General features: G+C 36.9%; 1 protein-coding gene across 6 annotated transcripts in view; it reads right to left on the bottom strand.

Moving 5' to 3' along the window:
* Nucleotides 1–14360, bottom strand: part of LOC124803227 (ADP-ribosylation factor-binding protein GGA2) — a 120977-nt gene that overhangs the window by 29348 nt on the left and 77269 nt on the right. For all 6 annotated transcript variants that reach the window (XM_047264416.1, XM_047264423.1, XM_047264437.1 and 3 more), the window contains exon 8: nt 10295–10719. In XM_047264416.1, coding sequence (XP_047120372.1) covers nt 10295–10719 — 425 coding nt within the window. The remainder of the gene's footprint in view (nt 1–10294; nt 10720–14360) is intronic.

Raw genomic sequence — 14360 nt, 5'->3', positions numbered from 1 at the left:
ATAAGAAGAAAAAACATTCCGAAACAACAATGGAAAATCCAGGATGGAATGTAACAATATTATGAAAAGGGAAGTTGCAATCAACATCGGGGATGCTGAGTCGCAGAAGGCACAACAAAAAGGCTGTCACATACAAGCCTTCAGCCAGCAACGTGTGTGTGTGTGTGTGTGTGTGTGTGTGTGTGTGTGTGTGTGTGGGCGCGGGCGCGAGCGCGTGGTCTATTTTTGACAAAGGCCTCGCTGGCTGCTCTGCCATAAAATATTTAAACTGCTGTTGCCCCAAATTATTTTCATCCAATTTACTATCTGTTTTTACAACAATGTCCATGGCCCTTCTTATTTTGGCATATTTTACCAGCAGATTAATGCAAGATAGGACACAGTATTTTGCTGGTATTTCCTGCTGAATATAAACTTTTTTCACCTTTTTTTTTCTTATCAAAGCAACACATCAGTGTTTTGACCAATCATTGAAGGAGGTCTGTCTGTTGCAACTGATGAAAGTTTTTCCCAATAAAGGTCATAGTTGTCAATAACGTTTCCTAAGAAAGAAAATATTTCATCGGCCACAACAGTGTCACGCACTGATACTATATCAAGTGATCCACTATGTCACTGATCTCAAGTGTTGACACCTATCACAATGCAGCAAGCTCAGCAACACCCATAAAATGCACACTTTCATATAATCCCAAAGAGAAAAAAACAAAATTTTTAGTCTTATCTTTCAGTTGCATTTGCACACTTGCCACCTCTTCAAAATGCCTGCAAAGTATTCTCCATGAAAGCACAAATGTTTCAGTAACAGAAAGAACCGTTACACACAAGATTGTTGAAGCAACAACAAGATGCTCTTTAACAAATTCTCAATCACTGAAGCGATACACTGTTTTAGCTATTTTAAGAGCTATGATAGCTTCCTTCCCTTTCACCATCACTGTTAATGAGTTGGTTCTCTTCCTGTAAACTGGTAAAAATCCAGGCAAAACCAGATAATGCTTTATAAATAATAGCAATATTTTCAAGTAATCACATACATCTACATGAATTTACTTCTTTCTCTCTCTTCTGTTTTAACTCGAAAAGTTGGGCTTCTTTTCCAAAGGATCCAAAGTGATCACAAATTTCTCACGAAGGAGATAAAACTGTCATTTCACAGAGTACTATCTCCACAACAATAAAATAGCATTACAGAACAGACACTGAGGGTCAGTTTGTGTTTCAATAAAAAAGTAGTCTTCCATAGTCTGCTTCCTACTGTGGGTTAAAACATAGGGATTCGAGAGATTTTTATTTTGAGGGTCTTCACTCCTTCTCAGCCATTTTCCTATCACTAATCTTATCCTACCTCAAATGCCAAAGAGACTTTAACACAACTTCAGAGACACTTTGGCAGTGACAACATTAATGACAGGAATTAAACAGACCCATCCTACCGAGCACTGCAAATTATAAGAAATAACCGTTATTAGCAGGGAAATGGAGAGGAAACTGCTGCCTGCTGTACATCTGCCCCCCCCCCTCCCCCCGGCCCCTATCCTAGTATCACTAGTACTCAATACAAAGCCTTATGGGAAGTCTGTCCAATCCAGTTCATTTTCAAAAGTTTCAACTGTTTTAAAACACTGGGAGTGCTTACTCACTTGAGTATTCGTATTCCAGGCAAATGATGTCAATGAGCAATGTATGATGTTACTTGCAGTTTTCAAATATAAAACTTAAAATGATCATTTTCCTTTTGTGGCATCTGTTTGTGTGCCACACTGACTGCTGAGTTATTTAACATGTGATCATAATTTTTTTGACATGCTCTGAAACATCGTTTATTTGTATACATCATGTATAAATTTTCTCAAAGGTACAAGAGTTATTAACACTGTCAACCAGGCACCCTACATTTTATTTTGAACTGGGTGTGCAACAGCCTGTTTTCTTTGGGTTTTATAAACAAACTGGTGATGAACAATGTTGTACCCAACAAAAAGTAAATTTTACACGAGGACAAAAAATTCTTTTTCAATTACCTACTTAGGCTTTCTTGATATAGGCAAGGTATACAAAGTAAAATGCTATTATGCATTTTACTGTAAGACTTATTACACATTTGCTTAAATTACCTTTGAAACAAAGACCACAATTTTAATCTTCCTGGAAGAAAAACATTGTATCTGCAGTTACAAAGTTGTACTGCTGAAACACACTGGATTATCTGCGTTACTTTTTCGCAGAAATAGAAAGCTTATTTTGAAAAAATAGATCAAAATACACAATGCTTATTGCAATAAAAATCTGTCCAAGATGCAGCAGACAATACTGAAAAGTTTAACACTATTCCTGTCACAATGACACTAAACATGCACATTCTGCATACCATTTGCAGTCCCCAAACAATGGGTTTTGCCAGATAGGCATGTTAATCGACTATTCAGTTGCCAATTGCTGATAGAAATTCCATTTTTCAGCAGGGATATACTGACATGTCAAGCAAGTCTCTCTTCTTGGTGCTTTTGATTTATCATAAAAGACAAGGAAAACTGAAATGTTAGATGGTGGCAGTTTCTTTTCCCAGTACCTCTCAGCTTTTTTACAATGCTTTGACAAACCATAGTTGCACGATGTTGCGACTTTTCTTTGTCCTTAGTGTAGTGCAGTCATCAGATTAAATTTGTAGCCAGATACACTCAGTTATTTTGTATAAGTCTGTATGCAACACTTGGTCTAGTGTGCTAATCCCTGAAATCATTAGCTTCCATATTGTAGACAAGAAATCCATTGTCCTTCACATTGGCAAATTGCTATTGTGTCATAGGCAACTATTCCCCATAATGAGGAATCAAATATTTATTAACAATCAGATTTTGAAAACGGGATATCATCCAATAACTGATATTCTGCCCAATGTAACAGGCAGACCAGATTAATGAATTCTGAGTCTCATCATCACTGTGCAGGTTGAAATGTGAGAGAATATACTTTAGGATGTATTAAGGTATCTTTGCTCTGTCTCTTCTGGCAATAATTTCAAGCCAAAAATACATGACAACAACATTACTAGCAGTTATATACTTCCAGGTTGTGACAAGAGCAGTGTCAATTATAAAATACATGAGAATCTAAGGACAGAAGAGTACTTGCTGAAGTTCAACTCAAAATGTCACTTATTGTTGTTTTGCTTTTTCCAGTTTCAGCAGTAAGTGTTTTGTATGCTACTTCAGCCGGACCTAGCAGGGTAAATTGTGCTTTCCATTTCAAATATGTTAATTCCTTTGGTAGAATCTGCATTAACCATCCACTGAAAAAGTTTCTCACCATATGAACATGAACCTGACCTTTGCACACCAAGATATGAAAAATCTCCCTCTGCTAATTTTTGCTGGTATTTAGTTCAGGGTACTTATCCTGGAAAAGGACATTAAACACACTTAGATTTGAATTTAAACAGCAACTAACACTTGCATGTCCAGAGTAGCAAGATTTGAATTTAATCAGCAACTAACACTTGTATGTACAGAGTAGCAGGTTTCTTACTTTGGAAATGATTCAATTTGTTTCTTCAGTAAGTCGCCATCAAGATCCAGGATTTTGCAAAACCTGTTGGAATGCTTTCTTCTTTTGTCATTAAGGGTTTAACTGTCATTTAACTTGCCAATCAAAATTTGCAATGTAAGGAAAAGATAGATTGCTACTTACTGTAAAGATGACATGTAAGGTTGCAAATAAGGCACAGTGAACAGACACTTAGACAAAGCTTTCAGCAACAGCCTTCACCAGAAAAAGAAAGAGAAGTTTGCACGCGCACGCGCATGCGCACACACACACACACACACACACACACACACACACACACACACACACACATCAGTGGCACCTTGGACCAGCATTCTGAAAGCTTTCTGTAAGTGTCTGTTAATTGTGCCCATCTGTAACTTCACATGTTGATATTCTAACCTGGAGTTTTGCATGTTCAGTCAAAATTTGCAACCTACATGGTGTAATAATGTGAAACATTACATAGTGTCTTGACAAATGCATCACTTACCAATTTCTACAGGCAAATGATACATTAGTGAACAATGTGGACAAGACACACACTCTTCTGTTCACATCAATCATCTCAATGCACTGGAAAGTAGAAAATTGCCTCTACTTGTCATCAGGTGCATAAAATCTCCGGGAGAGCTGCACCTTATCTTATGCAAATATCTCTTAGCATGGAAATTAATGCAGAAAATTCTTTCCCAAAAGATAATGAAATTCCATTCCTGTTATTTTGAACAGCTTTCACAAAACCTGAGATATTTAGCATTAAATATGAATAAAAATCATTTAAGAATTAGAAACCGAGTTCAAAACACTCCATTTTTCAACTAAGTGTTACATTATTGTATTAGAACTCTGCAAATATTTAACAAATACAACTTTCTGGCTATGCGAATTATGAGCAACAGCTTTTTTTTTTTTTTTTTTTTTTTTCAATATGAATAACAGTTACAATGTCAGAGTTGTCATAAGTTTCCCAAAGTGAAATTGTCTGACTTCCAGACACAGGTTTAGTATTTATCCCTGACATATTTTGATATCTGAAGAGTATGTAAACAGGTAAGTTGTAAAAATAAAAGTCATTTTTAGTTATAATATTTTTGTGTTTATCAATGAGTTCGTTATAACTTTGAATTAACAGCAAGTTTTTGCTCCTCCTACCACCAAAGATTTATGAACTTTCCAGGGAAGATAATGCAACAAATTGGACAAGACACATAAAAGGAATATTCTGAATAAAATTAATACTGAAGTTTCCAAAATAACAATAACAGCACTGTGGTATGGATAATGACATTTTCTCTGCCAAATAATACACATTTTGTGGCCCCCTCTGCTGGTATCCATGACTTTTTGGCCTTCAGTTCATTAACTAGCTGGATGATGCACCTCATCCATCCAGCTCTCTCAGCTTCTTCATCTTCTTCACATCACTTCGGCATAAGACTTTGCCATACCAATCTCAAGCAGTGCGAGAGTCACATCAATCCTGAAGATACCACCAGCCAATTTCAGGCAGTCATGTACTTGATGTATGGCTAAAAATGACTTGGTTTCTTGTTTGGCTACCACACACTCCTTTTATTAGGCCAATGAAAAAACTTTGCTCTGTGAAGGCTTAACCTTGATTCAGAATGAGAAACTTTTCATGATAGCTACATAAATGTTGACAGGTTTATCACCATTCAATAAGTCTCTCCAAAAGTGATCAATTCTTGTCTCACTTCTCTTGTAATGCAAATTCTTTCTCAACTTTATCACAATCCTTGGCATTCAAACACTTTTGTGAATAGAATTTCTGCGATGCATTTGATTGAACACATTCTTACCACAAAGTGACTGCACTTGGTCCTGAAAGTTAAAATATCTTTGACAGGTAATTTTACCTTTCTCAGCTCAGACCGTACAGTATGACTTAATTTCTTGGCACGAATAAGACTAGCTTCACCATCAAGTTTTATAACAAATACAAATTTCACAGCAGCTAATATATCAAACTTAACTACTATGGATATCACATCAGCTAGAATAGTTGGTGTTGGTGGGAAACTGTGGTATTAGCTGCTATCTAATCGGCTGCACTTTCAAATATCTGAGCCGCCAGTTACGCCACCACATCTCTTACAGCTGCCAAGAACAATTACGCTGCTGCCAATAAGACGCAAGCATCCCCTCTCTGGAGCTCCAGTGGCAGGTGTACTTAAGTTCGAACATTCATGCACTCACCCCATTTTGTACGTCTGCCAGTTGAATAACATTTACAGACTTCCATAGCAGCAGGATCGTCGTCTGACCATGTGGGGGATTGCCCAAGAGGTTGGAGTGAGTACAGATTCTGCACATGCAATTCTGCAATATGATTTGAACTTGCACTGAGTGGCTGCAAAATTCGTGCCCAAGTTGTCGCGCCGGAACAAAAAGACCTCAGTTTTGAAGTTGCACAGGACCTTCTGGACACCACCAACACTAATCCTGGGTTTCTGATCACTGTAATAACTGGAGATGAGTCATGGGTGTACATGTACAACCCAGAAACAAAAAGACAGTTGTCACAATGGAAGCATCCCAAGTATCCCAAGTATCCAAGGCTGAAGAAAGTGCAGCAGGTGCAAAGCAAAAATCAAGGTGATGCTGACTGTCTTCTCTGATGTCCGTGGAATTGAGCATCATGAATACACACCAGAAGGACAAACAGTGACAAAGGAGTACTATCGAGATGTTCTCCTGTGACTCCATGATGCAGTTCGGCGCAAAAGACCAGGCATGTGGATGGCGAAATACTGGCAACTGCATCACGACAATGCCCCCGCACATTCAACCAACTTGATCCAAAATTTCTTGGCCAAACATGGAATTACAGCCTCCCTACTCTCCAGACATGGCTCCTTGTGACTTATTTCCAAAGCTGAAGACGCTGCTGAAAGGATCACATTTTGAGAGTAGAGAAGAGATAATGCAGAACACGATGACAGAGCTGAACACCATCCCAAAAGAAGACTTCCGGAGGTGTTTCTGGCAGTGGAAGGATCGGTAGGCTAAGTGTGTGCAAGCACAAGGGGCCTACTTTGAAGGGGATTAGGGTGCCAACACCATCAGGTATTCAAAATATTTTTTCTGGCCAAAGGTTGGATACTTCTTAGACAAGCCTCATATATTAGAATTATATGTAGGATACTGAAATGTAGGTAAAAAACACATTTACTAAAATAAATCATACAAAATAATCATACAGTGATGCGAAAATTGTGTTTTAGAAGAAATACATCAAATATGGGATAGTATTTGACGAAGAATGGTGCTGACTGATTAATCCTCACGATACCACCAGGAAGGGGGGTTTCTTTAAGCCCACCTTTTGAAAATATTGTAATCTAGTCACTTTTTTATATTTTAAAATTCTGGAAAAAATATTTGTGTGTTTAATGATTTCTTCTAGCAGATTCAAGACATGTTTTAAATTTTTCATTTAAACTTAACCTATAAAATTAAGTGTTAATAGCAGATGTCACATTTCCCAATGAGTACCACACTCAACATTTTCAGGTTCAGGACCTTACTTACACATCAGTACTTCTTTGAAAAGTATTCACATTCTGGGCCCTACTTACACATTAGCACCTCTTTAAAAAGTATGCTATTAATATCATTCAACGGCAATTAACTAATTTTACTTTTTTTTTAGATTTGTTTTATGATGGGCATAAAATAACTCCCCTGCCCAAGTGCATCATAGAAAATGCGTTTGAATTGCTAGGGTTAAGACAATGTGACAGGACCAATGATAAAATACAGTTCAATAAACTTCATCATGACAAGTTAATGAAATATGCAATAGTATACCGGTAATGAAAAATAGTTGTTCAAAATGCACAAAAGGCACAATGAAAAGATTGTTACACACTGAGCTTGTGGTAAAATCCTTCTGCAGAAAATAAAGGAAAACACTTTCACACAAGCAGGCACACACCACTGCTATCTCCAGCTGCTCTGTCTTTTCATTGTGCCTGTCCACAGTTCAACATGTCACCTTCATGGTGAGTAGCAATCCATCTTTTCACAACTGTTTTAATATAAATTTGAATGTTCCACAAAATTGAAACTGTTCTCCTCAGTGCCTGCCTAATCACCACCTTAGAAATCGGAACACTCAGAAAATACCCCACCAAGTTTCTGAAATGATCATTTTAAAAGTGACTGCTGTGAGTGGACAATCAAACAGCCACAGTCAAACTTAACCTAGACCTCAGCCTATGCTACAGATCTGTCAGTCACCACACAAAATTTTCTTCTATTCACATTCGTTGGCTTTATCTACTCACAACCAAACTCAAACATTGCAACTTAAGCTAAACCTGAGCTGCACTATAGATTACTTCATTACCACATCCATTTTTTTCTTGCACTAGTTCGCACATTTACCGTAAGGTGCATTACTTTCGCCTATTTGTGACACTAGGTCATATGCAATTCATAAGAGGTGGTAGTAAAGTTCCCAGTTAGAGGTGGCAACTTTCCTTCAGTTCAGACAAATACTAAATGCCTTTACTGCAGATAGGAACAAGACACCGTTCGTGACGGTGTGTATTGTACACATAAGGCACGACTGTGAAACTGCCAAGCAGAAAACATTTGTCATGTGATGAAAAAGCAAAAGTCAGTGGTTACAATGAAATGGGATACTAATTGTCAAATCACCAAGAAGTTGAATGGTTCAAGTACAATGACTGATAATTTTGTTAGATTGGGCACACTATATGGACAGAATGGAAAATATAGTCAATGTAGAAAATTATCTGTGGTATCAAAATGGTTACTTTTGGGAAAAGCAAGGGCCACAAATTGTTATCCTTCTCAACTTGCTGCCAGTTTATGGATGCCAGTAACTACCAGATATGGATGACATATTTTGTCACATGACAAACATCTAGCATTCAAGAATCAACTGCAGAAACTTGCTCTAACACTCAAACATAAACATGGTAGATTGGAGTTCACTGAAAAACATACGTTGTGAACTTTAGAATGGGATAAAGTGATCTTTAATTATGGAAAGTTTATCTTTGACGGGCCGGAAGAATTTCATTATTATTGGCATGATATGAGAACAGAACAGCAGGCAAGAATGAGCAGAAATTTTGGCAGTGGAAGCATTATGATTTGGACAGCCTTCTGTGTTAAAGGTAAATCTTGCACTGCATGGTTGAACAATAGAATGAACTTTCAACATGTACACTGAAGTGGTATAGATAGAACTGATAACAATGCACACAGATTAGGGGACGAAACACTAATTTTTTCAAAAAGATAACGCATCTGCGCATGTTTCTGCTGCAACCAAAAACTTCCAAGGCATGTTTATCATGGCTGTAACGAAATCAACGCCACGGAGAATTTTTGAGGCAATTAGGAAGAACAGAGGTTGGAAAGATAACACAAAAGAACAGTGAGACCCTATGTACCACAATTTTCATCCAGGAAATGTGAACCCCTTATTTTGTTACTCGTATTATCAAAGAAATTGCGTAATTCCATTGTTACCATTTATGTGTCTAATAGTTTCACAACAAAACTGATACATGTATGCTTCACACACAAGACCAGCACTTTTGTAAGGAACCTGCCTTTACACCAATTTCCACTACTGTATACGAATTCACCAAGCAAGGCACACAGTTGCTGATCATACCAACACAGCAGCACTCAGCGAATGACTGTTGAATTTCTTTGTGATATGTACGATAACTACTAAAAATTTCAAACCACAAGTCAAAGCAACTGCCACTATCTACCTTCAGTTGCAACCTCTCACTAACAATAACAACGCAGTGAACTAGTTTCCAAACATCAAAATTCAACACTAGAGAGCATCACCAAATACTACCAAACACACACTTCAAATATGCTGCCCAGCCTTCATGTCATATAAGACAACATTGTTATGTCATCAGTTAAAGCCTGTAAACCGTTAGGCAGAAGTAGGAACAGTGGTCCAAAGTGCCACTATCCTAGCATCGCCAGTTACCTGGTTAGGCAACAGCTGGAGAGCCTGGTGTGCAACAGGGATAGAGAACACACTTGCAACACTACAAACTATCCTCCATCTTTCTCTCTGCACAGAATGCATCACTCAGCTGCCTTCTTATCTGGACACCACTATATAATCTAAACGTTTACATTTGCCATAGTTTGTTTACAATTTCATTTTTCAATTAACTGAAGCAGAGATTTTGCATATTTTCCTTCATACAAGATTTCACTACACTTGCTTCCTTCTGAAGTGAGATAGATTTTGCGGCAAGAAAAGACTTTCAATCTGCCAAATTTACTTTTGAGATGGTTCAATTTGTGATTAGCCACATACATTTCAATGCCTTAAAAAATAAAAATCAAGAAATAAATTGGGCATATAGTGGCTGGCACACTGCCACAGAAATTATTTTAAAGAATATTCCTAATGTATTTGTAGTGTCATTAAAAAATTACATTAGCATTCATTATAGGTGCCTTAGAAAAACACAAAACTAGACTAGGCCACTCTCCAAATAAACTCCATTTTTTTGTATAAATAATTATTAATAAACACTATAGAAAATAATTTTGTTCTCTATAGTGAAACTTCATAACATCCCTGAAACTAGGGTATGATATCACGTGTATACAGGAAAATGGCAAAGAGCAAAATATAAGTTAAATTCGAAGATTTGTAACAATGTCATTTTAAATAACATATATGATAAAACAAGTTTATCATTACCTGGTTTTATATTGTCCAAAGAAACATTGATGTCATTCAAGGGTTTCACTTCAATTTGCTTAGGTTCACAGATATTTACACTTTCTGTGCTAGTCCTGTGAGATTTATCATCTACTGAGTTAACACTTAGCCGGTCATCACTGTCATTTTTGTTATTTTCAGAGAAAGAATGTACTGGTGTTTCTTCACTAATATCTACCATCGTATCATCACCATTAAGTAGATCTAATGTTCTGCTCTCCATTTTTTGCACAGAATCTTTTTCTAAGGGCTTCACTGGTTCTCCAGTAAGAAGATCCAAATCTAATACACCCGATGAATTGTCACTGCCACTCTTCTTGATGGGTGTTGATGTTGTGATATTCTCTGGCTTTGCCGCATCTTGCTGTCTGCTCAGCAAATTCATGGGTATTTTCGCTGGTGGCCTGTTTACAAAAAAAGCACAACTTCAAGTTCAATACTGAGGAATAAAAAGCTATTTATACTATAAGAGTCATCTGTAAATTGTGTTTGTCCGGGGGCTGGGGGGTGCGTGTGCACAAGCATGTCAAACAGCAAGGGAAGGAGTCACAAGGAAATTTTTACAGCATGACAATGACCGCATACACACTGGGCATTACAAACAGGCAGTGGTGCAGTTCTTCAGGTGGGAAATATAGTACATCACTCATGTAAACAATTCTCTTAACAAGTAACTTCGATTTATTTGTAAAAGTTGAAGGAACACTGAATGGAAAAATTTTTTCAATCAACATGGAGGTTGAAGAAATGCTGACACTGGAACAAAACTACTTATACACACAATCACATTATGTATAGACATAAATGATTATATGGAGAATGGTACAATATGATTCTAATTAAATAAAAATGCATAACAGAAGAAATTTTTTTCCCTGCTTGGTACTGTTACTTTGAAGATAACACTCCTATAACTTAATTTAATATAAGCGAAAGGCGACTACTCAAGGCAACCACTCAACTAAGGCAGATCAATTTATGGAGCACAGTAACATATAATAGAAAACAGCATTCACACTAGCCTTCAAGGACTAGCTCTTTTTCCAGCAATAATACACACACACACAAAAAACAACACAGACACCCAAATGCACACTCCCGTGACCATGACAGTCTTGCTGTGTGTGCATTTGGGTGTCTGTGTGGTTGTGTATGTGAATTATTTCTGGAAAAAGAGCTATTGTTAGAAGGCTAGTGTGAAGCTGTTTTTCGTTATGTTTTACTGTGCTCTACACATCAATCTTCTTCTTCTTCTTCTTCTTCTTCTTCTTTTTTTTTTTTTTTTTTTTTTTACTTATGTATGTCAGGTAAGCTGAACAGTTTCTTGGCAAGATCAGAAGGCACTTGAACCCATTAGTCACTTAACAGATATACGAAAAAAAATTACCAACAAGAACTTTTTGCATGTAAGGCCAGGTGACTGTGTAATCATTTACATATGTACATCAATAATTAAAAGTTCCTCAAAAATTAATAGCATAAATAATAAACTACTTAAAATAAAAAAAACTAGTAACAAAATAGAAAAATACTTAAAAAGCATAGGTGTCTACAAGTTGTCTGGAAGAAAGGAAAAAAAAATAAAGAGCTGCAAAATTAATTTTAAATCTTGCTGTTACAGACATAGTTATTCCTTCTCAAAACTTTTGGTACAAGCAGGGAAAAAGTTGCAAAATGTTATTTGTGTTTCCAACTTTAAATGTTATTACTTAAAACTGAAGGCAAGTTCTCACTCAAGCAGTAGATTGCCCTCTCATTAGCAGACTGAGTGCTCTCTTTCCTAACATGTCATACAAACAGGACTGCACAAATTCCTTATAAAATTGGAGCAGATGTAGTCTGCTTTTCCCCAAGAACTGTGGCTAAGACGCTTCAAGATGTGTAAGTGTCTTAAAAGACCTATTAGTGTTACTTAACCATTAATAACTATTGATTAATCAATAGTGTCTGCACTATCGTCACTATCAGTAATCTGGTTTAATTATAAACAGTCATATAGTTTATAATGTAATTCTTCTTTAACTGGCGCGTGAAAAATTCTCAGGTCCTATTACCTCCATGGCGAGTGGAGTGCAGAGGGAAGTAGATTGCATGGAGATATTTAAACAGCATTAAATAAGGTGGTGCCTTAGCCAGTCTATGCTGTGTGTAAATGTATGTTGTTAATAGACTGGCTGCTATGGGGAACAGGTCGTCAGAGAGGGAGTTTTCGTGTTCGTCTTCCAGTGACAACAACTCATGGTCATGAGTATGTCGTACCGATCACATGCTTATTGTGAAAAAGTACACACATAAATAACATGAATTCACGAATGTGTATTATACAGGTTGTCATCTTCAAACGTGTGAGGATATTTAGTTGTAGCAAGGAATAAAAAAGTAAAAAAGGTTGTTGTAATACAACGCAGTAGGTAGAGGGGGAAAAAAAAGCCATTTTAAAGATTTGTAAGCATTTATGATTGTACTGCATAATGCATTTTAAAATAAAGATGATTATTATCATTATTAATTAAATACACTCGCTATTGACCTCTTCTGTTTCTGAGTCCTCACTGTAGACTTACAAGTGGTTGCAATCAGGCATGTTAATGCATAAGATGATTTGAAAACACAAAACATCAATGCAATCCTAACGCCCCTGTGTCACTTCTGCCTTTGAAGAAGCACAAATATCTTTCATATGTTGGTTACCTGTGTTCTATTCAATTAGCAGAGCTTGTTCCTTCAAGAGCGTACCACATCCCACAAAACTGAATAAAGTAAAAGCACGACGTGTCAAGTGCCAAGGTTTTTATTTGTAAGGTGGCTGGATATAATCATTAAAATATACAACTGTATTTACAGGCTATCTGCTTTCACAGTATTGCAATGCATATTCATTAGTAATTAAGGTGAAATGTGAGTGTTTCAAAGGATGTAACATAAAACTAACCTCTTCTTGCCAAGACTTGGTGGTGAACGCCCAGGAATGTTTTTGTAAAAATTTCTAATCCTGTAGATATTTGTTAAGTTCTTGCCCGTTAATGATGAAATCCCTTGTTTGAAACTAGTGAAGTTGGTGAATTAGCTGACCAGTTTACAGCATTCTGCAACCTGATTAAGGATGCTGAGTTTCTAGCTCTTCGTGATATCGCAGGAGGTACCTCACAGTGCAAACAATGGCTTCTTCATCACTCACTTTGTTATTTAAATGCCACACAACAGCGCGATTATTCTTTGTCACACAACTTTAATGCCACAAGCCACAACCGTTGAAACGCTATTGTTGGCAGCAGTGATACAAAGAGCACAGTCGCCATGAAGTACTCTGAGTGGCGCTGACATGAAACGATCTGTACTTTTTGCGTGCCACCGAGTCTCTGTTGGCTGAGGAAATCTTGTGTTTCCAAGATTACTCTGTTTATGTGTAAAGTGCATAAAAAGAGTTTTTTGTTATTGTTTTGAAAATGAATCTTAAAAATCAATCATCTGTGTGGATTTTTTTTCAAGGAGGAGGCAGATAATAGTTTGTGAAGTGTACCATCTGCGGTAAAGAATATAAACATCCAGAAAATACAACTAATTTAAGAGATCGCTTAAAAGAAATTATGGTGAAAAACTAGAGAACCATAGATTAGCAGTAGAATTGAAAGGTGAGGGTCAAATTATGAGCTATATCAAGTGCAAGGGGCGAGAGGGGGGGGTGGGGGGGGGGGGGGGGGGGACAAAGAAAGAAAGAAGTAGTTTTTTAAAACATTATTTTAAAAGAAGTCAGTTGTACGACACCAGTTGAAAAGGAAAAAAAGAACTTGATTCCCTCTAAGCACAAATGATCGCTATCGATATGCTGCCGTAAAGCACTTCCAACAATCAAGGTTCAAAAAAATTTGTTCATGCCATAGACAGCAGATATGAGAGGCCAGATAAAACCACACTTAAATGTTCACTGATTCCAAAACTACATGAAGAGATAAAAAATAAATTAGAAAAAGCCCTTACAAAATGTAATTTGTTGAGTGTTACAATAGACATGGATACCAACACAAACAAAGGCGTACTGATATTG

This window comes from Schistocerca piceifrons, chromosome 1 (assembly GCF_021461385.2).
Source record: "Schistocerca piceifrons isolate TAMUIC-IGC-003096 chromosome 1, iqSchPice1.1, whole genome shotgun sequence".
NCBI classification, from domain to species: Eukaryota; Metazoa; Arthropoda; class Insecta; order Orthoptera; family Acrididae; genus Schistocerca; species Schistocerca piceifrons.
This window is presented reverse-complemented; position numbering and strand designations above follow the sequence as displayed.